General features: G+C 42.4%; 2 protein-coding genes across 2 annotated transcripts in view; both read left to right on the top strand.

Moving 5' to 3' along the window:
* eps15 (epidermal growth factor receptor pathway substrate 15) overlaps positions 1–13062 on the top strand; it is a 32692-nt gene extending 19630 nt beyond the window's left edge. The window contains exons 16-25 of the mRNA XM_083767341.1: positions 335–736; positions 1670–1744; positions 1958–2471; positions 2647–2691; positions 2828–3225; positions 3316–3385; positions 3571–3641; positions 5870–6005; positions 6287–6486; positions 10776–13062. Coding sequence (XP_083623467.1) covers positions 335–736; positions 1670–1744; positions 1958–2471; positions 2647–2691; positions 2828–3225; positions 3316–3385; positions 3571–3641; positions 5870–6005; positions 6287–6486; positions 10776–10916 — 2052 coding nt within the window. The 3' untranslated portion in view covers positions 10917–13062. The remainder of the gene's footprint in view (positions 1–334; positions 737–1669; positions 1745–1957; positions 2472–2646; positions 2692–2827; positions 3226–3315; positions 3386–3570; positions 3642–5869; positions 6006–6286; positions 6487–10775) is intronic.
* A 323-nt stretch (positions 13063–13385) lies between these two features.
* Positions 13386–26838, top strand: part of ttc39a (tetratricopeptide repeat domain 39A) — a 39038-nt gene continuing 25585 nt past the window's right edge. The window contains exons 1-4 of the mRNA XM_083766439.1: positions 13386–13648; positions 14683–14733; positions 14921–14971; positions 15568–15621. Of these exons, the coding sequence (XP_083622565.1) occupies positions 13596–13648; positions 14683–14733; positions 14921–14971; positions 15568–15621 (209 nt within the window). The 5' untranslated portion in view covers positions 13386–13595. The remainder of the gene's footprint in view (positions 13649–14682; positions 14734–14920; positions 14972–15567; positions 15622–26838) is intronic.

Genomic DNA, 26838 nt, shown 5'->3' with positions numbered 1-26838 from the left:
CACATCATCACGCAGCACGTTCTTGTTTTAAGGAAGTAATACAATTTTTATTTTTATGGACTTTTGATTTGATATAAAAAGTGTGAAACACGTATTTTTCATTCACTACACCTTTTTAAGTATCATCCTACATGTCATCACTTTAATGTTTTATGTTCAATTGACTGTCGACTTGTGTAGCCCTAATGTCATTTGCTGTGACGCTAATCATCACGGAATGGAGTTGTGTAATGTAGACTTATTTTGCCTCAGCTTGGTCGTGGGAAAGAGCCTGGGTATGAAAAGAACCACGGTACAATATTTTCTTTCCCCATCCTCTCTCTCTACCATTCAGGTACAGCAGAAACTGAATGACCTCCAGGTGGAGGAGCGGTCAGTGACAGCCCAGCTCAGCTGGAAGAGAGCACTGGAGGACAGCTCACCCGTTATGGTCAACGGCTCGGCAGGCCCATCGGCAGAGCCCAACCATGGGGACCTCTTCCAGCAGGACCTCTTCCAAGAGGACCACCCTAAAGCACTGAGGGACAAAGAGCCAGGCAACAGCCCTCGGCTAAATGCACAGTCTGAGGAAGAACAGAGAGAGGAAGACGAGGAAGAGGAGAAGGAGATGTCTAAGACTCCAGAGGAGCCAAAGCCGAAACCTGATCCCTTAGATGATCTTTATAGTTGCCTAGCCTCCGCTGATATCTATAGTAGTCTGTCTACCATTATGAAGCCTCAGGTGAACATTGCATTGGTAATTGTTACATATTATAATTTGGTATGATTATCAGTATCAGATTTCTTCCAAAACTTTCAGGAATCACTACACGTTGTCTCTGGAAACATTTTTAAGGTGTATCAGGCAAATCTTTCATATTTCATTCTGATTGGCTACGATTTGCTTCCAAAGTTTGCAGGAGGAGCTTGTTTTACAAAAACGTATAAATCATGAACCCGATCTTCCACAGATTTTAATCAAAAACAAATCCAAAAAATTGCAGCACCAAACGTGATTATACTTCCACCAATAGATGCTGCCAAAAATGCTACAAAATCTCACACATGCTTTGTGTTTTGCCACCAAATTAGGCACAAATGGTCTCATGTATCATGCGACATAGACCAAACAGGGTTTTACTATAACTGCCTATAATTGCCTTCACAATTTTGTGGACAAGGCTTATTTCTTGCACCTCCAAAACCGCTCTCAAGCCCAACACACACCGGCTCCGTCCGACGCGACGCGTTGCCGCGCGGCGCCGCCTGGAAAATAGAACTGGTTCTATCGGTGCGCCAGGCGAGGCGCCAGCGCGCGTCGGACGCCGCCAGTGTGCGATAGGTTCATTGAAAAATAATGGAGGCGGCTGTTTTGACGCACGGCGGTCGCAGACGGTGTGTGTCTGTGTGATGGGCTTCACTTGGCTGCACCCAGTGTTTAACAGCCCTGGGTACGTTACCAGGCCTGGTGGAGGTCTGAGCTCGCTGCTCCGACGACCACGCTTTTTTGTTTCATTTCAACCTCATTTATTTGAATGACTTATCAGTAAAACATTGCAGAAACTAGGTAAAATAGAAATATTGAAATCTGCTGGAGTTATGCAGTTTGGCGTGTGCACTTTGCATCATGTGTGAGCACAACAAGAAAGGTCAATGTCATTGTTTCTTGATATCTTCTCTGTGTCCCCAGCAGGAACGGAGCAGTCCTACAGTCGACATATCACCAGAAGAGACAGAGGAATCGCCTACATCCAGCACACCAAAGGTATGACAACTCCAGAACTAGATAGAACTCTGTATTCCCCGTATTCCTACATTATCGATAAATGTCTTATCTGACTCACTGCTGTTTTGTACAACATCATTATTAACAACCTCATTTCCTTACTGGGGATATAAATAAACATTTGATGTTTATCAAAAAACCAGTGACTCCAATCTTCAGCCTAGTGAACACAGCCCTGTCTTGTCTGTCCAGCAGGTTGCCTCACCAGAGCCAGAGAGCAAAGAGGATTCAGTTGACTCTGAAACCAGCCCCTCTTCACTGCCACCTCAGCCTGGTCCCCGCACCTTACCACCTCAGACCAGTCCCCCCACCCTTCCACCCCAAACCAGCCCCCCCACCCTACCACCACAAACCAGTCCCCCCACCCTACCACCACAAACCAGCCCCCCCACCCTACCACCACAAACCAGCCCACCCACCATACCACCACAAACCAGTCCCCCCACCCTACCACCACAAACCAGTCCCCCCACCATACCACCACAAACCAGCCCCCTCACCCTACCACCACAAACCAGCCCACCCACCCTACCACCACAAACCACCCCCCCCACCCTACCACCACAAACCAGCCCCCCCACCCTACCACCACAAACCAGTCCCCCTACCCTACCACCACAAACCAGTCCCCCTACCCTACCACCACAAACCAGCCCCCCTAATGTTCCTGAATTAGATTTCTTCCAGGCAGATCCCTTCACCGATGGTGAGTCTCTTTAAAGGGAAACATAGATTACAATGTTATTCCCAATTACGTCCTTAGTTAAAAAAACACTACACAGTACACAGTACATACATCCTTCAAATAGTATTTATTACGATGAATTAACTTAACAATTTGTGTTGCTTGAATAAAGTGTATCCGGGTGTCTCTTTTGTAGATGATCCATTCAAAGATGATCCATTTGGAAAAGTAGATGTACCTGGTGAGTGATCACTAGCATAACATGAGCTTAATAGACGCAGTTTAACCTGACAGAAAGATAGGATTATTCAACTCTGATTCTAATATCAAAGATTCTAACAATAAAACATTCAACCCTTCCTGTTTCCTACAATCAGATCCTTTTGGGGGTGACCCATTCAAAGGTTCAGACCCCTTTGCTGCAGACTCTTTCTTCAAACAGTCCGGCACCGGCTTCTCGTCTGAAGATCCATTCGCAGCCTCAGCAGACCCGTTCGGTGACGGCACTGGCCTTCCGGAACCAGACCTGTTTGGACCAAAGCTCAATAATACAGTAGCTACATCAGCGGCAGGTCCAGACCCCTTCTCGTCCAAACCTATCAACACAGATACAGCAGCCAAGGATCCTTTCAGCTCTGTGGGTAAAAATATGACTGATTCTGACCCATTTGGAGCCAAAATGAATGCATTGGGCGATCCGGATCCTTTTAGTTCTCAGGGCAACGGAGGTATGGATCCCTTCAGCTCCTCTCCTCCTGATGTTGATCTGGCAGTGGTGAGTTATCACTCCAAGCCCATACGTCTGGTAGAATGTATTGTTCTCGCTGCACTCAATTTCATTAAACAACCTGTCTTTGTCATTTAGAAGGACACCACATCAACCAATGATCCATTCGCTCCAGGTGGTACCACAGTGAGCACTGGCTCAGACCCAGGTACAGCTGGTGGCATGGTGCCCCCTTCTGGTGAAATTTGTAATAATGAAGCAGCTATTGAAATTCTGTGTATAATTTGTGTGAGTGGTACAAACCCCCATGCCCCCTACGTGACAGACAAAATCAAACAAAGGCACCTCTCACTTCACACAAGTGTGATTTTTCCCTCCCCATGTGTCTTTCAGATCCATTTGCTGCAGTGTTTGGTAATGAGTCATTTGGCGGTGGCTTTGCTGATTTCAGTGCCTTGTCTAAGGTAATTTTCAGATGTAATTGTGTGAGCTTGATCGTGTTATGTTATCTCAAGGTGTGTGTGTGTGTGTGTGTGCGCAGTATAAGAAAGGAACATCGTGATGATCTGAGCACTGACTCATCAACGTTGAATGAAATGTGAGACGGACTGGAAGTTCTAACACAATGACCTCATTGGCAGTGTGTTTGAGCACAAAAACTAAATCACAGCAAGGCAGATATAGTAACCATGTTGGGGTTTTGTTAGGCAACAGAAGGAAACATTGTTTTGTGTGTAATTAAATGAAACACACAATACCATATATATTTTTTAACAGAATCGAAATAAAAAAAAACAATTCACACTAAACATGCTTAAACTACTGTAGAATCTCCAATAATAACCAGGTCTAGAGGTGTATTTTATGTGAAAATTAAGGCTGTCAAAAATAACGCGTTAATGGCATTAATCAATTGCGTTAATTAATTGCGTTAAAATATTTAACGCAATTAACGCATGTTAGTGTTCCCCCTAACATGCGCCCGTGCGCGCGGCTCAGGAACGTTCAGAGCATAACAAATCTGTCACTGTGTAGCACACAGTCATGATTGAACAACACCAGAGAGATAGCTTGTGTATTGTAGTTTGGTTGCAAAGTGGTTTGATTCTGTAACTCTGTTGCGTTACTTTGTCTGCCTAGCAAAGCCCCATTAGGCTACACTGCACACACACACACACACACACACACACACACACACACACACACACACTACTAGTGTTAGCTATCAGCGCGCTGCAAGAATCACTCGGGTCCGTCGCAACTTGTGGACATTTTGAAAATGCCATTAATGTTTGTCCGGCTGGTTTCGTTTTGTCCTACGCGATTACGTGAATCAGCATGGCTGCGCCTGCAGTAGGCTATTACCAAAACAAACACATGGTACTTTTGTGTCGCACATGGAAAGCAACTGGAAACGACCATGGATATATTAAAGACAGTTCTCCTGTGCTGCTGTGCACCGCAGAGATAATGCGCAACTCCAGGTACGAACCAAAACACTGACTGAAGCTGATTCACGACTAACTATCTAGTCCTGCAGTCCCGCAATGAAGGAGAGACAATCTCGCCTCTCACTACAGTCCACTACAATGCCATTCTAGCCTTAAAACCTACATTTATATGTTATTCAATAATTACTTTAGCGCAAAATATAGGTTTTTCTAAACCAAGCCCTGTTTCCAAAAATGCTTATGTGCCATTATTGTATTTTGTGAATTTCAATTAACTATAGTCTACAGTTTAACCCATTGCTTCTCAGCTATTTTAATTTCAAGGACCCCCAAATTAAATTGATAGAAAGTAGCCTAGGCCATTTTATTATGATTTTCATCTCTGGACTGGGACTCCAGTCTCCATTCATCCATCCATCCATCTTCAACCGCTTATCCCTAGTCGGGTCGCGGGGGCAACAGCTCCACCAGAGTGTTCCAGACTTCCCTCTCCAGAGCAACATTAGTGACTTCCTCCTGGGGGACCGCAGTCTACATGGCCAAAAGCCAGTGTTGATTTAACTCAAAGTGTAGGCTAGGCCTACAAATGCTCACATCACATCATGTCTATACTAAATGCATTAGAAAACAAAAATCATTCAAAAACAAATGTATATCCGCTTTCTGTCATTTATATTTCCATTTACACAACAATAAACAGGAAAACATGGCATATTTTGGACATAGTTCGAATGGTGATTAATCATGATTAAATTAATTTTGAAGCTGTGATTAATCTGATTAAAATTTTTTATCATTTGACAGCCCTAGTGAAAATACATTTGTAAATATGTAAATAAATATTGGAAATACCATAAAGGGTCTTGTGGACAATTCACCATAATTTACATTACAAATTATTATGTATACAATATCCATACTTCCATAGTCACATTCAATATGTGGTTCTGATTATTGGCTCACTTTTCAAAACTGACAATCACAGGACTTCTGAAAATTACCATTACCAGAATTGTCTCAGAATTGGGACCCAGGTCAACTGTAAAGTGGTTAATCTCTTTTCATGAAACGAGCCAGCATGTGACAATTTCACGGGACCGTGCCCGCTTGCATCAATGCCCCCTCAACTTCTCCGCGCATCCAAAATTAATCACCTGCCTCTCATTGAAAATGAATTACCCAGGGCGTGTCTGTCGCTTCATGTGTGAAACGTTTTTGTGATTTCTCTGGTATTCTTATAGTCTAATGGTGCTGATCCATTTGGTACCAACAATAAGAACCTGTTCCAAGATGACAGCCAGGCCCCCAGCTCTGATGTGCCCCCGGCCCTGCCCCCCAAGACGGGTACACCAACCAGACCTCCCCCTCCACCCCCAGGTTAGGATTAGATTTGTTATAACAAATCTATTTTTTTGCCATAATTGCAACCATAATTAGCCCCTTAAAAGTAAGGCAATCTTGCTTCTAGTGTTTCACTCCATTGATTCGTAGTCTGAAAGTGAAGTGTTTCACTTCCAGTCTAAGCGTGTTTTATGTTTTCCTGTACCAAACGAGGAATACCAGTAATATGTTTTCTCTATGGTGTGCGTGCGTGTCGTCCATGTCTCCATCTGTGTACGTTTCTGTCCTGTGGGTCTGTCTGTTCATTGTCTGTCCAGGTAAAAAGTCTACCATATCCAGAACAGGATCACAGGAGTCTTCAGACTCATTCCACCGGCGAGGGCACTTCCTCCCCCAGAGCTCTGGGGAGTTCTCCTCCTCCCTGCCTGTCAAGGAACCCTCGGCCGACCCCTTTGCCCCATCCTCCCCTCCTCGACACAAAGCACGGGAACCCGACCGATTTGCCAGCTTTGACAAAGTGAGCAACTCCCCCTCGCCGTCTCCCTCTCCTCCACCTGAGTCTCAGTAGCCACGCCCTCTGCCTTTTTGTTTGTTTGTTTGTGTTCTCACTAATGAACCATATCTACCTATACAACGAGGCCACACCCACATATTAAACAAGGACAGCTTTGTAAGTCACTCCATCCACTGCCAAAAAAACAAACAAAAGTCTGCTCATGTGCTTTAGGTCACATGTTCTTTTTGTTTTGATGAGTTAATAATATTGTCTTGAACCAGAGTAATTCATACGATAGCAATTCTTAAGTTTTTCATCTTTTCCTTGTGTATCACCACCTTCTGGTGCATACTGTATATCCAATATTTTTCATGAATGGGATTTTTCTATCTACACCTGTACTTATTTTAAGTTGCTGATATATTTGCACTTTGGTTTCACTGTGATTATAATGCATTTATAGCTGAGAGGACATTCATTTAACAGATTTTATTTGCAATCACCTGTATAGTTACAGACAAGTCACAGCTTAAAATTACTAAAGCTGCAGCCTTGTTTCTCTTATTGGTTGGCAATGGATGGTTAGATGTGAGGCTGCTTGTTATTGACTGATGTAGTAGTCCCATGTCAGCCTACTAATATTACATCCTATTTTTATTATTATCTCAAGTTAAACCCACTTTGGTGTCCTAATAATAATTGATATAGGATGTACACTCATGGGGTTGCTGTGGGACAGGCAGCATCAGCATTATATTGTGATAGAAAGTAGGTTTGATTTATCCCCGACTGCATCCCGCATGACCCCTGCACGCACTAACTGGCCTTTTTCTGATTGGCTGGCTCCCAATGACTCTTACCACTGTCTTCACCATTGGCCTTCTCAGTTTAGTGTTTTTCCTTTCACATCCTACTCTGTTCATTCCTATCTCTGATGTGGTCAGCAATTGTGTGCGCGTGTGTGTGTGTGTGTGTGTGTGTGTGCGTGCGTGCGTGTGTGTGTGTGTGTGTGTGTGTGTGTGGCTCCTTCCATCTTTTCTCTTCTGTAAAAGAAGTTGAATAAAGTGTTGAATCAAGCGCACCATCTCTGGCTTCTGTGTGCATCCACAACATTTCCATCACACTATCTCCACTACCATTTACTCTCTTCCCTTCTTTACACAGTAAAATCAAGAGTTTGTGTTTGTCCGAATGTAAAAATGGAACCAAATGGACTAATGCAGGTTTATATGGTTCCATTTGAACTTCTTCCAGTTACTGTGAAGAAGGCCATCTCTGTCATCTTGAGGCATATGGAACAATAAAATCACACTCGTGTGAAGTGAGGGGCACTGTGGTTGCCACGTGACGTCACCGGGGGCATTCATTGCAGTGTTGTATAAAATGAAACCAGTCCAAACATGTATTATGTCATATATGTAATATGTCATCATTTAGTGCCCTAAACAAACGACAAGTCCATCTATTGGCTGGCAAATGATTTTTGTTAAGTGCTCTAAACAAACATTAAATGTCCATAGACCTGGTTGCCATACGAGTATGACATCATTTAAAAAGCCATGCATTGGAGGGGGATAGCACCCCTCAAAAACGGAGTGGTCAGAGTGCTGGCTCACTCAGGCTTAATAAATTAATGAACGCTGAGGATTTTACTGTGTAAGATGTATTACTCGTCTTAAGATCAGGTAACCCAGATGATTCTGTGTCACAGAGACACATTTGAGTCTTTAGTATGCACTTTCATACACCTGTTATGTTTTAACCATGCATGTTCTGTACTATTTAATGTTATGTTATAATAGCACTGGAGTCGGAATACCTGCTGCTAAGTGACTGCTAATTTTACTTTGCATGGGTGAACAAACGCCAAAGAGCTATAAGAGATATTCCTCATTTATTGAGCAATACGTTCTAATCACATCTCTTCTATGTGGTTAACTCACCTCTCTTATGTGTGGTCTACCTGTAAAAGACCCCTACCTACCTAGTACCTACCTGCACCTCCCTTTTTTGAGGGGCGCTAGCCCCTCCTACTATGTCCAGCTTTTTGTGTGTGCACAAACTTTGTCCTACACAAACATTAGAATGCCATTGACAATGAATGGACAATTTTGAGTGTTTGTGTAAACACAAACATTGCGTAATACAAACATTGATGACAAAGGTGAGGGCGCAAATTGTGATTGACCGGAATGAGATGATGTATGATGATGTACGATGATCAGAGCGCCCCTCACTTCACATGGGTGTGATCCTTTTTTTCTTCATTTTAATTTTCAATATAATTTACATCTTATTTGTCAACCAATTTAGGGACATAAAATCAGCCTGATTTTGACGTTTGTGTTCCAGCTAAGGTTAAAAACTTTTTTATTCATTTGATTTTCTGCAGCTGTGTTTCTTCATGGTGTACTATGGGGGTGTGTTCGGGGTGTGCTCTGAGAATCTGCTCCAATTTTGATGTCATAGATAAAGCACTAGTCTCTATCAATTAATTTACGGTCAGAATAGATACTCGTTAATAATTTTTGTATTTCAAAATTAATTCAAATCAATGTGAATTAGTCTCATGTATAAACATGATTATAATTGTTTTGTGACACTGTGTTGAATATATAAGAAGCCATCGCATTTTGCAATGACTCTGTCATTGTCAACCAATGTTCAGACACTTGGAACACCTCAGCTTTTCCCTCAGAGCGCTCAAGGCCTATTAATACTCCAATTTTAGGTGATAAGGTGACCACCGAAAACTACAACATGACATCACACTGAGGTGTTAAGCGACTCACCGCTCATCCAAACACATTTCTATTGTTTTTACTAACCACTGTTTCGGTGGTCACCCTATCACCTAAAACTGGAGTATGAATTGGCCTTTTGTGTGCTCGCAGAACTTTCGAATGGCAACTCTGAATTTCTGAATGACCAAAGAGCACCGTGGGTATGCTGTGCTCCAGAGCGTGTTTATGAATGCAACCCATAAGGACACCCATGTGAAGTCCAGCTTGTGTGAAGCGTGGGCTTCAACACTGGTGAACTTTGACCGGGTGCCAACCAATACGATGGAAGCGTTGTACATCGTGAATTTTCTTTCAGTGAGCCAACACTTCCCAACATAAGTCAAATTAACTACACACTGGAACACTGGCACTTCTACCGGCACTGCCCACACCTCTGAAGCGCATCTATGACCAGGCCCTCAGGGTATGGTCACACACATGTTATGATGTTACCCATGTTTTGTGAATTATTGGCAATGTTGGTTTTCTGGTGTGTAGTTTGTTCGACTTACCTTGGAGTGCTTTTCTCACTGAATGGAAACTACATGCAAAATGCCTTCAAGGTGTGTTCAACGACACACTTCTTTCTTATCGTTTGACACCTGGTAAAAGTTCACCAATGAAGAACCCCATGCGTTGAACGTGATATGTCAATACACTGCTACCAGATCTCCACCTCTTCATCCCATAGAGCAGTGGTTCCCAAACTGTTTCATGTCAAGGACCCCCAAATTGACACTAATTAGCCCATGGACCCACATTTGAAGAGATATGCAAGGGACCTCTCATAAGAAAAGATTTTTATGGCTCTAGCAGTGATTCTCAACCCGTTTAATTTCTAGGACCCCCAGTTTGACATGCATATTAGTCTACAGACTGCCATTTAATGGCATTTCTATCTCTGGGACCCCAATTTATATTGTAAAATCAATGTTAATTAAACTCTGAGAGTGTACAAATGGACCCTAACAGCTCCATTTGGTTCCATTCCTCTCAGAGTTACAGACCCATAAGGGTCCGGTCCATTTTGTTCCAAACTTATCATTTAGCTAAGGACCCCCTGGAACTCCCTCAAGGACCCCTGGGGGTCCCCAGACCCCACTTTAGGAACCACTGCCATAGAGAATAAAACGTCTCAGTGCTCGCTGTAGCTTTTAATCTGAACCCGAAAACAAACTACACAATCAGCCAAGGGTTCCCCCTTAATATTTATAGTATGTGACATTTCAGTGTTCCATGTGTAATTGTTGCTTCGTTCTCAAGGTGTCACAAAAAAGTTAGCAACTAGAGGAAAAAATATATATATTCTTAATTACTTCCCATCTGGAGAAATGTTTGGATTGCTATATGCATGGATGCTATGTTCTCTAGACAGTCAGTGGGAGCCAGCAGAAAGCTCTGTCCACCGGTTTTCATCTCAAAAGGATTGCTTATAGAAGTGTGTTTGTTTTGTCTGTTTCTGTGTGTGTGCGCGCCTTCTCTTGTTTGTTTGTATGTACGTGTGTATTTGCCCACGTGTGTGTGCAGTACCCAACAGAGGAAGACATGATGGAGTGGGCAAAGCGAGAGAGCGAACGGGAGGAAAAGGAGCGCCTTGCCAGACTCACCCAGCAGGAACAAGAAGACCTGGAGCTGGCCATCGCCCTCAGCAAGTCTGAACTCTCATGAGTGGCACCCCCTAGTGGCTTGGCATGGCACTGCCTGCCTTAGCCACAGCAAGCACCAAAGCAAAGATGTGAGGGATTCTGTAGGACAGACTCTGCAACATCATCACCTGCTGACCCCTAAAAGAGACGGTCTCAGACAATTACCCACCTTTGAAGTCTTCCAACGCAACGTCCTCAGCCTGTTCTCACAAATCACATTGCAAAATTTCGATAATCCATCTTTTGTTGGTTTTTTGGTCTGACTCGGTCAGGGTTGCAGGAGGAGAGAATGATGAGATTACATGGACTTAAGGGGGACTATGTTGTGTCATGCAGCGATTATAGACTAAACGATTGTCAAAGACTGGACAGAATGATTGTCATGCCCCCCCCCCCCCTCTGATTTCAACATAAAGGACAAAGCTGACATTGTTGCATAATGCGTTACATGTACAGTTCAATATACAGTATATATTTTAACACCCTCCCCACTCCCCAGGCTCTCTACACCCAGTTCAATAAGATCCTAACACGCCTCTGGACTTGGTTTCATGTTGTCTGCAGTTCCTGGTGTTGCTTTGTTGAAACTTGGAATCTAGTTGTCTGAGAGTTGATGCAACATTTTGGTTCTGCAGTATTCTTCAGATTTATAGCATGAACAAATCTGTCTTAACTCTAATATACATACTGAGCCTTTGGAAAAGTTAATTCCCTGCATTAATGGCTTGATTTGTCCAGTTTTCAACTCTTAATATACAATAGATAGATACTAATAGTGGCGATAAGAAGAGTACATTGACTACATTTTCTTTACATTTCAACTTGCTGAGTGAAGATCAAATGTTTCCCTGATGCAGCCCACTTCCACCCTCCCACAACGGTTAACTTTATGGTCATGCTCATTTAACACTGTTGCTTCCTGGTTGTTGGAATCACATTGACAAGTGAAGACAACCTTTGGTAAGGTTTCCAGTAATGTCTGATTGTCTTGTACAAAATGATTGATCTTTGAATGGAAAAATATATATCTATATCTATAATGATTTGTTTGTGAACTAGAAACTGCATCATAACAGAGGGGAGTAAAATCAACAACACCAACTAAAATGGCTTATTTCTGTTTTGCATATTCTGTCCCCACCTCTGTAAATCTATGTAGAAAAAATGTAACACACCATGCTTGGGTCTTGCTCTTTACTTACATAGATACATATCTATGGTCCATATACCCTTGGTATGTCAGGATCTATGGTGTAACCAGTTTAACCAATGTCATAGCATTTGAAAAGAGCTGGCCAGGTGAGGTCCCATTGTGATTTGTCATATGTTGCTGCTGCTTTATGTTAGCATTTGTATAAAACATTTATGTTTTGTGTTTAACTGATGTGCTTCCTTGAACTGTGGTTGACTTCATTTCATATAGTCTTATCTGAATGAGAAAAAGGTCATTTTTAAGTGTGTTGTTTTGTACAAAAGCCTCTGTTCTGTCTATGAACCTCATGCTCATGGGGATTTAACTTGCAAAAACTTGTGTTGCAAGGGTGTGGTAGTGATGGTGGCTTAATTGGACTCCAGAAGAATGAGTCTCAAATTATATTATAGGCTACAGTGATATATGTTGGCATGTTAACATCCCCAGTGCAGGGCCAGTCTTTTTTTTGTCCAAGAGAAGGATCAAAGCCTCTTATTGGAGTGTGCTAAACTGTGAATGGAGGTTTTTAAACAAGGGAAGTGCTGATTTAGAACGTGAGAGGGCTCTGTGCATTCTTTATCTCAACTGTTTTATGACCAAATTGCACAACGGGTATGGACTTTATTTGGTCATTATTGGTCATTTCCGCACTTCCTGCTGTCCTTCATCGACAAATTCATTAATTGTAAATACAGCGCAACGAGATTGCTGAACATCTTTTCATACCTGTAAATGTTGACTTTAATACCATGATGTTGTACTTAAGACCACCAGACACGTCCTTTGTATAGACTCACCTCTTTTACAAGTCAAAAACCACTTGTGTTTCTATAGGCTTATACATACAAGCCTTTTTTAATCTATCTAATTGTATTTTATTTTGTATTTTCTAACATGTACGAAGAGTTATTGGGAGGTTTGGTCAGAATATGATATGCATTTAATTGAAAAAAGAACAATAAATCTAAACGGTTTAGTTTGTCTCTTGTCATAGCCTATGCGTTTACCATAAAGTTGTTGACCAGTGTGTGTGTGAGCCCGAACCGATTAGTATGCCATGTTCTCTATAGACAACTTCTGAAAAACCACATAGACAGATTTGTCACTAATTAGATTAGAATTTTTCAAGAGAATTCATTGTGTGTGTGTGGTGTGTGCGTGTACTACACTGCTGAGTGGCCAGGGAGTTAAAGTGGAGTGCTTTAAGACCTAGAAGCCCAACCCCACTAGATGCCGTACATTCCGATGCATTTAAATGTAGAACTTTTATTATTATGGAGATGAGAGGCTCCACACCTTTGCTACCCAGGAAGGAGGAAGACGCCCTACTCTACTGTACAGTAATTTCCTGGCTGGATACACACACCTCAGCTCAGCTCAGCTCAGCTGCCCACCACAGGTAGACTGCTCTGCTCTGCTGCTCATGTCCATGCAACGTTTAGAAAGTTGTTAAAGCCGTAGCTTGGCCACTGTTTTCCGTTCTGTACATCTGGATTTCGGTGGTGTGTAATGAGTTTTATTACTAATTGGAGGAGAAGCGTGAAGAAAGATGACATCAAAAAGTGAGTAGCACAAATGTTGGGGAAAAGAATGATCATGTTTACACTTCGTTAACTTGTGTGGTTTATGATTATGAAGATGGGTGTTGGTATGTGGGTTGTGGTGCCGGCGAGACGCGACTGTCACGAAATGAGATTGAGCAGGTTGTGCGTGCGTGTGAAAGGTGCATTGATAAAACTGCACGGTAGGATTAGCATGTGTATCATAACTGAAATGAAGCTTAGTGATGATGATAATAATAATAATAGCCTTTCTTTAATAGTTTACCTTCCATTTAATCGAACACGCAGCCGGGCTGTCGATAAATAGCCTATACTTGAATTAAATTACAGTAGGCCGTATTACTTAGTCTAAAATGAACAACAAATGTGTTTAAAAAATAATAATGTATTAAACACACTGGAAGTCAGTCATTAACTAGTCATGTGTTTACAAGAACTAGCAGGAAATAGGCATAGCATTCCTTAGATTGAAACAGATGCTTTGTGTTTTATTTTAACTATAGACTAGAGAAAGTGCTCCAGCCAATCTTATATTCAAAGTTTTAAACCAAGGTTTCCTCATTGCTGCTCATCATTATTTAGCTGGCAACCTGGGCCACCGTGTACATTCTGTACCCACCGCCAGTGCCACTGGTCTGTATTAGGGAGCACTTCACTACTGTGAATTACAAACCTTGTGACTGTCTGCTGCTACTACCGTGAAATTGATTTAATGATCATCATATCCTATACTAATGAATATGATGTTCATTCAATATTTTCTTGTAGGCCTGCATTGTTTGTGTAAATGCTAAATTGAGTAGCCTAGACTATAGTCTTATAATTCAAATAGACATAAATGTATAATCAGCACCAAAAAAAACTGTTGAAGGAGGGTCTGTAATACTAGAACAGTTACAATGTCTGTGTGTAATTTCACTGGCCACCGGTGTTTTGTTTTCCAGTATCTTGGCTATAACATCCCTCTTCTCACAGCACCTATGTGACAGCCATTATGCTCCTCTCTCTAAATTAACATTTGACCTTCTCACCAGTGATGCCGTGCAGGCGAAAGAAATCTCTGACAGCCCTGACTCCCCAAGCCGGTAGGTTCACATACTTGAGGACATTCTGTCTGGAACATTATGTCGCCTAAGTGATGTATCCAAAAATATGTGTAAAAATGCAGTAATTCTATTATTATTCTTGTCATACGATGCTGATGTGGTCTGTATTAGTGAAGTTGGTCCTCTGGGCATAAGAATCATAATAAGTTGATTGTTGTGTTCTTAGGTTGTCAGTCATCAATGGTCCAGAGCTGGACCCCATCATTACAGATTTCAAGTAAGTGTATTTTAAAGACATAATACCACTCCATAAGAACATGTTATAAATCATTGCTTATTCCAGTGGTAATGGACCGGCCAATCAGTATTGGAACTGTTTAATTCTGAGATGAGATAAAACACTGAAATGAAAATAAATACATTATTATACTTATTTATCCTTAGCTTGAAAATAAGCTAAGGATTAAAAAGAAAGCTAAGGATAAATGCTTGCACCATGTAAAATATGAATTGCCTGAAAACCTGTTAAAAAGTCTTGTATTATGTATTTGTAATATCCATGAACAATATCATTCACAATTTAAATGTTATGGTTCATCATTTCCATGACCATTTCATTTTATTATTATTATTACAAATCATTGAAGCATATAGGCATTAGTCTGGCATTTATCATCGCAGATCATTACCAAGGAATACGCCCCCTGGCAAGGGGCCTGTAAAGGGTTACCAGATATTTGTGTCACTGCTTCTATGGCTCTCAGTTTCGATATCATATTCCTCAAACAATGCTCCCCTTTTCAACAGGTTGCCATCAATTGTTCATCCATTCCCCCCCTTCTAAATTGCATGTATTTTACTGGTCTGTTTCAGGTTACAGATACCAGATAACACAAACGGGCTGGAATCTACAAAACCATGTAACGGGTAAGTCTGCTGAAATCTCAATCACCATCATACAGGGCAGGGGGCAGGGCTTATTCAGCTGAGGTGTCTTCCTTCTGGGTAAGGTAAAAGGCATTTATGACCTGGCTCTTTGGCCACAACAAGCCTAACTAAAGCAATCAAATTTAACAAAACTAGACCAAATCAACATTATTTTAATTGTATTATTAGTATTTTCTCATCCTGGGGGGAAATTTCTTTGAGTGCTTCACCCAGCAGATGGCTGCTCAGATGGCTCTGATGAGCACATGATGAGCTGTTAAACGTCTTGCTCAGGGACACTTTGACACATAGATTGGGCGAGCCCAGGGTGAAACCGGCAACTTTGCAATTCTGGTCCCACCCAGCTAGCTGTATGGTGTATGGGGTGGATGAGTAGAGGTGTGTGCATAATCAGACCAGAATGAGGTATCGGCAGGGAGGAGCAGAGAGAGAGAAAAAGAGAGTCTAGACTACAGCCAGCACTTACATTATATAAACGGGAACACAGCTGGTACAGTACCTCAGTGTTCCAGGTTACACTAACGAGCCACCTGCAGAGCAAACAGAGAGACTCAGCAAACCCAAAACAACAGCAGGGGTCACATATAGAAAGGGCACAGGCATAAACGCATGCTCTCCCTGCTGCTCACATATTAAATATTCACAATCAGGGGGAATGCAATGCAGCTGAGAATTGCATTAATTATTGCAGTCCTGACTCCTGTTATAAATCTATGTATGTTTCTCATTGGTCGCTGCTGTTCATTGGAGTGATGCATCATCATTGACATGCGACCCCAGTGACCAGTCTATGAGTATTTATGTCTATGAGCAATGCCTAATAACGTACTATTTAAGTAATGGGCTAATGCATGTCTCGATACCTTCATCACTGGCTGCAGATATCAACATACAGCATAGTCTATAATGTCGTTTATTGGTAATTAAAAGGTTACTGGACAGAGTTGACTAACTAGAGATTGTCTTGTATGATTCTCTATTGGCTAGTAATTCTGCAACTCCTTCATACCCTCCAGTAGACCTGCTCAGTGGTCAGACTCAGTATGGACCATACTCACATTTTGTATTGCTCATAGACATAAATACATAGACTGGTCACTGGGGTCACATGTCAATGATTATGCATCACTCCAATGAACAGCAGCGACCAATGAGAAACATACATAGGCTTATACGTATTATCTATAGGGAAACTAATCTAATGGGATGGGGTTTCCCACCCCAAACATAACCTAACATAAGAGTACAATGGGTGCCATTTGAAAAAGTTTAGTAGTGGTTGAAATGCATTTCCAATTTCCATGCATAGATGTATGTGTGTCTGTGTGTGTGTGTGTGTGTGTGTGTGTGTGTGTGTGTGTGTGTGTGTGTGTGTGTGTGTGTGTGTGTGTGTGTGTGTGTGTGTGTGTGTGTGTGTGTGTGTGTGTGTGTGTGTGTGTGCGCGTGCTTGCATGTGTGCACGCATGTATATACGGAGTGCACTACTAAAAATTAAGCATAACCCCTGCTATAGTGTGCAGAGCATATGAATGACAGAACTGATAGTGGAGGATTCTAGTGAAGCATGAAGTTACCACAATCACATGACAAAACGGGTTTCATCTCACGTTTATACTCTGAGGCCAAAGTGCCAGACAAGTTGTTTGCTGCCTTATGGTTATGGATTACCTTGTCTGTCAAACTTAAATTTGAATCAGCGTGTTAATTGCTATAAACAACTTGACATCTTTTTGAAAACATATATCTATATTGTGCATCTATATCTCAATGCTTTTGACCTATAGGGCAACACACCATGACAAAATAGATGACTATGTTTTGAATAAAAAGATTTTCAGCATATTATTTTAAAGGGATTTGTTTGCTATGTAACATGTTTGCGCATCCGCTAAGACAAACCAAACACACCTCAGTAAGGTAAATATGTGAAGCCATACTGTATTGGAATAAATGTCTCGTCAGGTGTGGTTGTGTAATAATAACACGGAGCTGAAAAGTGTTTCCAGATAGGAGCAATAACTAGATTGTTTGCTTTGGAAAGGGAGGGGAAAAAGGTAAATTGGTAATAAGAATAGCTCCACGTGGAGAGAGATCTGGAGGCTTCTTTTAAACAAGAATTGATTAAATCAATTAATTACCTGCTGATTGTTATTATCTGCGGGGGTCCGCTATAACTGCCTCTGTGTCAGTTTCAGCGCAGTAGTTTAGGTACAATTTACAATTTTACAATTTAGGCATTTAGCAGACGCTCTTAATCCAGAGCGATTTACAATAAGCAAGAACAAAAAGCATGGGAATACATCACATAAAAGCATTTATCATGAAACATGCGTAAGCTAAGAAAGTAACAGTGGAATATCTATATAATGAAACTATACATATAAACTATACATATATACTACTATGCTATACATATGTACTATGGCGTGCTATGACTATATACAATGCAATTATAGTGCTGTCTACATAACATGCTATAAGTCTGTATCAAATGCTATCTAAGTCTACAGAAATGCTATCTAAGGGGGTAGGGTAAGTGCTATGGGCCATGATGGAGTCTGAAGAGGTGGGTTTTCAGACTACGGCGGAAGATTGGGAGTGATGCTGCAGTTCTGACTGCAATGGGAAGTGCATTCCACAGTTTTGGAGCCAGAAGGGAGAAGAGTTTGGGACGTGTGGAGCGTTGTCCCGGCGTTTTTAGTGAGGGTACTTCCAGCTTCCCTGCGTTGGCTGATCTGAGTGCGCGGGAGGGTTTGTAGGGTTCAATCATACTTGCAAGATATGGGGGAGCCATACCTTTGGTTGCTTTGAATGCCAGCATCAGAGTTTTGTATTCTGTGCGGGCAGCGACCGGGAGCCAGTGGAGGGAGCGGAGCAGGGGGGAGACATGTGAGAATTTTGGCTGGTTGAAGACCAAGCGAGTTGCGGCATTTTGGATCAGCTGGAGAGGCTTAAGTGCACATGCTGGTAGGCCAGTAAGGAGGGAGTTACAATAGTCAAGTTTTGACAAGACTGTTGTCTGGATTAGGAGCTGGGCTGATTCCTGGGTGAGGAACGGTCTAATTCGTCGTATGTTATAGAGTGTGAACCTACAGGATCGAGTGACAGCTGTGATGTGAGCTTTGAACGAGAGCTGACTGTCCAGGACAACACCAAGATTCCTGGCTGTTGGGACAGACGTTACCAGGGCGTTGTCTACGGAAATAGTTAGCTCCCGCATAGGGCAGGACTTAGCTGGGAAGAAGAGAAGCTCAGTCTTGTCTGGGTTCAGCTTGAGGTGGTTGGAGGACATCCACTGTGAGATGTCAGCCAGGCATGCAGTGATGCGCTCTTCCACCTGAGTGGCAGAGGGGGGGAAGGATAGAAACAGTTGTGTGTCATCGGCGTAGCAGTGATATGATATATTGTGAGCAGAGATAATAGTGCCAAGGGATTTAGTGTACAGTGAGAAAAGGAGGGGACCAAGTACAGATCCCTGTGGGACCCCAGTTTGGAGGGTTCGGGGGGATGATAACAGACCTTTCCAGGAAACCTGATAGGTCCGGTCGGTGAGGTAGGAGGAGAACCACTTTAGTGCCGTTCCACCGATGCCTAGATCCACTAGGGTGTCTAGGAGCAGCTGGTGGTTCACTGTGTCAAATGCTGCCGATAGGTCTAGGAGAATCAGTACTGCAGAGTGGGAAGCAGCTTGGGCAGCATGTAGTGCTTCTGTGACTGCCAGCAGGGCAGTTTCTGTGGAGTGGGCCTTCTTGAATCCGGACTGGTTGGGATCTAGCAGGTTGTTCTGTGAGAGATGGAGAGAGAGCTGGTTGGGTTAGGTAGGAACCAAAGTTATCTAAGGTGGAACTATTGTGTTCCGAGTGAAAACTAGACCTATATTAAATTGTTTATAGGATTGATACAAGTAAATTAATACATGGTAACCCTTCCACAGTAGTAGCTTTTTCATATTTGTGATTATTTTGCATATGTTCCTACATAATGCTTCATTTGCATATTGAAAAATGTGAAATGTGAAATTTGTAATAGAATAAATCATTGTCTTCGTGTAAGTACTCAATTGGGGAAGTGTCATGGTGTTACCAATCTAATATAGATATGGTTTTGCCCACTCATTTCCTAATTAACGTTCCAATTTTGGAGCTCTGGCCTCATGGAGTGAGAACCAAAAAGAACTCAACCGGTTCCCATTGGGAACCAACCGGTGGGAAAGGGGCCGAGATGTCAAGTGAATGGGGCAGAGGGGTTGAGCTGGGTGGACCACTCAGTGTTGTTTGTTTCCAATAAAGTTTAAATAGTTGTCATTGTAGTGACTGTACAATACTTTCAAACAGTTGTCATGCCTCCCCCCCCCGAGCACGGCGTCCTCCGTGGCGGTCCGCGGGATACTGCGTGAGTGCGTGGGGGTCGAGGTACCCCTGACTGCAGCTTGCAGATCGGGGCGGAGCTGGTGGTGGGAGGAGTTAAACCATCAACCCCTCCCATTGTGGGCAGGGTCGTCGAACTTGTTACTGTTTTAAGTCCCCCACTGCAACTGTTTCAAGGTACCTCCCCCTTAATATTAAATAATAATTATAAAATAAGGTTCTCTGGGGGTCCGCGGATAAGGGGGTCCCCGCAGTAGTGTACGATGCGTGTCGTCATGCCGGTGTCATTGCTGCGTGTGGTTTATTTGCCACTTCTATGCCTGGTTGCTGGCGTCAATTTGCACATGGCTAGTATGACGGAGCGGTTATGTTGTGAGTCTTCTTCATGGCGTGCAGACTATGGGATGTTATCCCCATAGGTTGTTGCTGGAGATAAGGCATCCAATCAGCAAGCAGAATTAGTCGGCAGTATGGTTGCCAGTGTAGTCAACTTTTTCGTGTCAGAAATAAGCTAACCAGCCTCCCAAAACCAGCCAGGCAACTGTGAGGTGATGAACAAGCGAAGCGTGGCGGGAAATCTGCGAACTAGGCAACCCAGTGAGAAACTGTTGTTCTCTCGCAATTTGCGGTGTTGCAACCGCAACCCAGTAAGAAACTGTCGTTCTCTCATAATTTGCAGTGTTGCAACCGCAACCCAGTGAGAAACTGTCGTTCTCTCGCAATTTGAGGTGTTGCAACCCAGTGAGAAACTGTCGTTTTCTCGCAATTAGCGGTGTTGCAAGTTTCAGACCTATTCATAGACCTGCTGTTTGCTTTGCAATCAGCAGTTAAAAATAATAACAATTTTCCCTAGTTTTCCAAAGAAACAAAATTCTTCCGAGCATAGAAAATAATAATACAATAAAATTGTCATATCAGTTTAAGCGATTTGAATACATTAACCATGCAGATAATCCTGTTCTGACACTGGGACCTCTCAACCTGTTTTCTGGGCTGTAATGACACATTTTGAAATACGCAATACGCAAGTAAACACAGTTATTCTCTGGCAAATACATCGGACAATGGACATAGTATTTGACGTTGAAGAATGGACAAACCCACACCTTAACATGAACACTGAGAATGAACACATTTATCAATAGACCAAGTGTAGCGATATTGAATGGAAAAGTAATTAAACCCCTATTTTTCTTCTTAGATACAACGCACAAGTACTTTGCAAAGTTTGCATTGCAAAATGCTTCGATACCAATTATTTGCATTGTAAAATGATACGATACAAAGTCAAACTATACGATATGTTGCTATTTACATATCGATGTATTTAGATTGTTGTAATTTAAATGGATTTTTCTAGTAGTTGTAACACATACGCACACTGTGACAGTGTGACTGACACAGCTCCTATGACCTATAGATGTGGGTCAGTTGCTCTTCTCTAGCCTAAAGATAACAGATAATGCACACACAGGTGCTACCAAGACATGTTTGTGTGTGGCGTGCGTGCGTGTGTGTGTGTGTGTGTGCATGCGTGCGTGCGTGTGTCCAGATTCTGGAGATGATCTCACAAACCACTGGACACTGTAGGTCACATTGAATGATCGATTGAAAATTGTATTCACAGTATATACAATGGGTACATTTCAAACGAAAGCACAAGTCAATACAAAAACTGCTATGAGGACAAAACCAGACATACAAATATGTATCTATGAAAAACTGGAAATCATATAAAGAATCAGAATCAAGCATCATATAAAGAAAGTAAAAAAGGGAAAAACATATAGGGCTCCATCTTACCCCTTATCCCTAAACCTATTTGCCATTTTTTACAATTTTAAAACATTTAAAAATTGTTCAACTATCTACATCGACACGTTGTTAGCTTGTAGATCGGCTATTTGTAATATTTAAAAACATTTAAAATAGTAAAAAATGGCAAATAAGTTTAGGGATAAGGGGCAAGGGGTGGCGCAAGATATAGGGCATACAGTATGGGAAAAAAGGGGTGTTGGTTGGACTTTGAGAGTGGTTTCGAAGTGAAAAAAATCACACCTGTGTGAAGTGAGGGGTGCTAATATATTAAAGTCTAACTCGAGAGAGAGATGAGATGAGATATACTTTATTACTCAACTCATGTTGATTAGGTGATGTAATGGTGATGTAAAACAAATGGTGCAAACACAATCATCATCATCATTTTTCGACCACGGTCGAGATCATGGATTTCATAATGCCACGCCAGACTTTCCGGTCCTTCATTGCCATCCCCAGTTCCTTATTACTGATGCATGTGTCAAACACAAACATTAAACGCCATTAACAATAAAGAGACAATATGACGTACATTTTCCCTTCGTCAATGCATTTACAAAACCCCTCAAAAAATGGGTATGTTTATTCTGTACATATGCAACAGCTGTACGCCTGTACCAACCCCTCACTACCTTTAATAAACAAATGAAATTATGTTTTGAAGGAGATTCACATTTCTTAATGGCTGTTGGTAGGGCGTTCCACATTGTTGTGGCATAGGAGCGAAATTAATTTATTTCCTTTTTGAGATGAATCTGGGTTGCACGTGGTTTGTTGAACTCCCTCTGGTGTTGCGAGTGTAGACTTTGTTGACATTAAGGAAGTATTTAGACAGGCACATGGGTATCTTCTATCTTGGTGGTGTAGCGAATCTTGTGGACCAGACCCATTTCAAGATGCTGTACTCTGTCGTCAACCCTAAGCCATTTCAGCCTATCAAATTGGGCAGGGGTGAGGTGGGTTCTGGGAGTGAGGCCAAGTAGTAGCATGACCAGTTTTTGGGGGGAAGTCTGGGGCCTTGTTTTAAGGGCCTTTGAGGTGCTGTTGTACCAAGAGGTGCATGCATAGTCGAAGAAACCTTGTACGAGGGCTCCTGTTAGGGTCTTCAAGGTGTTTTTGTTGACCAGTGAGGAGATCCTGTACAGGAATCTTGTTCTTTGGTTGACTTTTTTATTACATTGGTGGCCATTTTATCACAGGAAAGATTTGCCTCCAGGATGGAACCTAGGTAGGTAATTTAATCTTTTCACCCACTTTATCTGAGAAGCCGTCAGCCTAGCTGAGATTACTATTTGATCCAAAGAGAATGGATTCAGTTTTTTCCCCATGTGTAATGATAGTTTGTTACCAGCAAGCCAGGTGCTGATTCTACTGAGTTCAGAGCTGAGGGCCTTTTCAACCTGCAGTTTGTTCCTGTCTGACTCTGAGACCAGCAGTGCCGAATCATCCGCAAATAGATCTCAGGCTGGCCATAATGAAGTCAAAACATTTACCATGTGGATCCCAAGGTCCATTTACTTCTGAAGTGCACTGTATGATCGTTGTGCCCCCCCCCCCCCACCCCCACACACTATGTAAATCAGTTGTGCTTCACCATTACAAACAATAGTCTCTCCTTCATGAATTGCCATTTTGTCCTTTGCAACAGTGTTGGTTGGCGGTGAGCTGCCTCTGTGTGTTGTGTTGTCTTACTGTACTACTTGGCTGAGCTGCTTGTCTGCTGCAGTGTCTAGTCTGAACCACTGCAGTATACTGGACTAGCTGTGAATGCACCTCCCCGACTATTTTTTCCTCTCTATTCACCTCTCTCTCTCATTCTCATTCTCTCTCATCTGCCATGTAGCTGCTGTAGTGTATTTTGAGCAACACCATCACTCTGTCTGGGAGTCAGAAAGAGCTGACAACACATAATGTTGTGTATCAGGTTTTACTGATGAACAAATTACATTTTTCTTCACCTTCTGTACAATCTATTTCTCCTAATTCCCCCCCCCCCCCCCCCATTTAATCTAGTCTAGAGGCTGGACCTATAAGTACTGTGCATTAAGCCACACCCTGATTCAACATGAACCAATCAGAAGCGAGACTGCAGTGTGTAGCGTGAGGGTGGCGATATGAAGAGGTGGGACAGGGGAGGAGTGTGTGTGTGTGTGTGTGTGTGTGTGTGTGTGTGTGTGTGTGTGTGTGTGTGTGTGTGCGTGCGTGCGTGCGCGCGTGCGCGCGTGCGCGCGTGCGTGCGCGCGTGCGTGTACATGCGATCACGCATGCAAGCGTGTGTGTGTGTGTGCGTGTGTGTGTGTGTATGCGTGCAAGGCGGAGGGTTCGGTGCAGAATGTGGTCAGCTCTCATCATGTGTGATATAGTCATCCCAATCTTATTAAGGGCTGCTGTTGACGTTCATCCTCCTCTCCTCCTTGCTTTCTCCCGCCCTCTCTCTCCTGATTCTTTTTGCTCTTTCCCTTCCTCTCCTGCCTGCTGTTGCTGCTAGAGCGAGAGAGAGAGAGAGCTACACCACATTAGACTGCACTGCTGGAAAGGCCTGAGGCAGGAGGCACAGATTCACTTCGCCGCAATTTTATCTTGTTTACCTGTCTCTCTTTCTCTCCAACACACACACACACACACACACTCACACACACACACACACACACACACACACACACACACACACACACACACACACACACACACACACACACACACACACACACAGAGTCTCTCTCTCTCTCTCTCTCTCTCTCTCTCTCTCTCTTGCTCTCACTCACAAACACTTTGCCAGATGAAAATGTCAGGGGAGGAAGGGACTTTGTCAAACGGGTAAGACTTAAATACTGCTGCGTGTCAAAGACAGGGGTGTGTGTGTGTGTGTGTGTGTGTGTGTGTGTGTGCCTGACTGTACGCGTGCGTCTGTGCATGTGTGTCTGTGTTGGCTGACTTAAAGAGCATCATGCATGTGTCTGTGGACTTGCAGTAGACCTGCAGTGCCATTGCTGTTATAAAGATGTTCCCTTGTTGTTTCCCATCATTAGTACAGTAAAGGGAGGTTTACTGTAAAGGAGGTGCATGTGTTTCTGCCGAGAGGCTGATTTGGTATGTGGACACTGGACAAACAGGATCAGCTTGGTTCTTTTATCTCAGGATGCTTTTGTGTTGCGGAGAAGTGATTTTCTCCGCAGCGAGGCCTCGTCAGCATCTCACACGACTAGTGTAGATCGAAGAGCCTGAGAAGGAAATTAAATGCCTCGTCACTCCAGTAAGTGTGTGCATGCTTGTGTGTACATGTGCGTGTGTTACATTCAAGCATGTGTGCCTCAGGGGTTAGGATCATCATTGTCCAAGTTGTCCTCAAGAGAAATCATCGTAGAATGTCAGACTTGCTGACTTGAAATTTAATTAATTACCAGAACAATGTATGCCATGCACTCTGTGAACCTAATAGACCCGCTCCATTGTATCGGTTGTCATGCCATATCTTTTGTTCGTTCAGATGCCAGTTACACTCCTATGCTAAAAGACAGCGTCTGGTTCTTTGCAGTAATTGTGTGCCTCATCATATATATAATTATATTATCTTGCTATGTAGCTGCATTTGTTCACAGTGCTGCTTCTCAATAGATGTTAGAGGAAAACAAGGAATAGAACCCCCCTCAACCTAGGCCTAAACTTGAAGAATGAGCAACTGGAAGAATGAGCAACACCAGCACCAGTGCATTGCTCAAGTAAATAATTTGAGCTTGAATCAAATCGTATGCAGTAGTAATACTGTTAGTACCATAATGTAATAACAGTATTGTTGCAGAGGTCACAACACCTTTCTCATGCAGGATAATGATTTAGCCAGTCTTCATCACCTTAGATATCTTTAGGTGAGGAATTAATAACGACAAAACTGAGTACCGGTATATTATTCATAGCAAGGTCATAAAAAGCTTGTGATGTATAATATTCATTTAACCAAATTATAAGTAGTTTCACAGTGTCGTAATCCACAATTGATTCATTTACTAAAACCAGGGACAAAAGTCAGATTTTACAATTTGTGGTCAATCTTTATTTTGATAAAATATTGATGATTTTGCTTGTACCTATTAGACAGAAATCTAAACAGCATGAGGTACAGTGAGTTATTTGGGCTGTTATCTTGTTTATGTCTGATAACGAAGGAAACCAGCTCTCCGGCATAAAAGAGTTGGTGTCACATGATATTTATAATTTGGACCATCTGCATCTATTTACTTTAGGAAGTGAAATATCAAAATTAGTAATTAGACTCTTAAGCCCAAACCACTCCAGTTGAAACTCAACAACAAAACCGTTTTAAGGTCAACCACTTTCAATCAAAACCGTTTTAAGATGTGGTTGATCTTAAAACGGTTTTGATTGAAAGGAGTTGCAACTGGTGTGGTTTGGGCTTTACATGCAGAAACTAAAAGGTTGTTGTTTTGTGTGTGTGTGTGTGTGTGTGTGTGTGTGTGTGTGTGTGTGTGTGTGTGTGTGTGTGTGTGTGTGTGTGTGTGTGTGTGTGTGTGTGTGTGTGTTTGTGGAGAAGGTTCAAGTTGTTTTTGCCAATCTCCATAACCCCAGTATAATCTCTTTCTCCACTGCTGTCCTTTGATGACCAAAATTACCTTAGTGGTCAACTGAGGTGCTTAAAGATTTCTTCAGTTTTTCCAGTTTTACATGTGTCTATGAGGTGACAGTACTTCATTAGACACCCTGGAGTCGTTTTTATGTGCAATGATGTATTAACTTTGTATTTAGGGTTTCTTCCTGGAGGCTGAACCCTTGACAGTCAAACGGGCCAATGAAATAAACTGTAATATTGTGACACCACACTATCAGCCCCTCCCCTAACCCCTCCCCCTTTATCATACAACTACAGCTGTGGGTGCGGCTTCAGTTCAGGTGGATCACCACTCATCACCACCCACCAGGCAAACCAGGCATACTTAATGAACTGGTTGGCGTGTCCACATGAAAGCATGATTTTAACAAATACTGTACACTTTTT

This window comes from Protomyctophum parallelum (assembly GCF_964188405.1).
Source record: "Protomyctophum parallelum genome assembly, chromosome: 6".
Lineage (NCBI taxonomy): Eukaryota > Metazoa > Chordata > Actinopteri > Myctophiformes > Myctophidae > Protomyctophum > Protomyctophum parallelum.
This window is presented reverse-complemented; position numbering and strand designations above follow the sequence as displayed.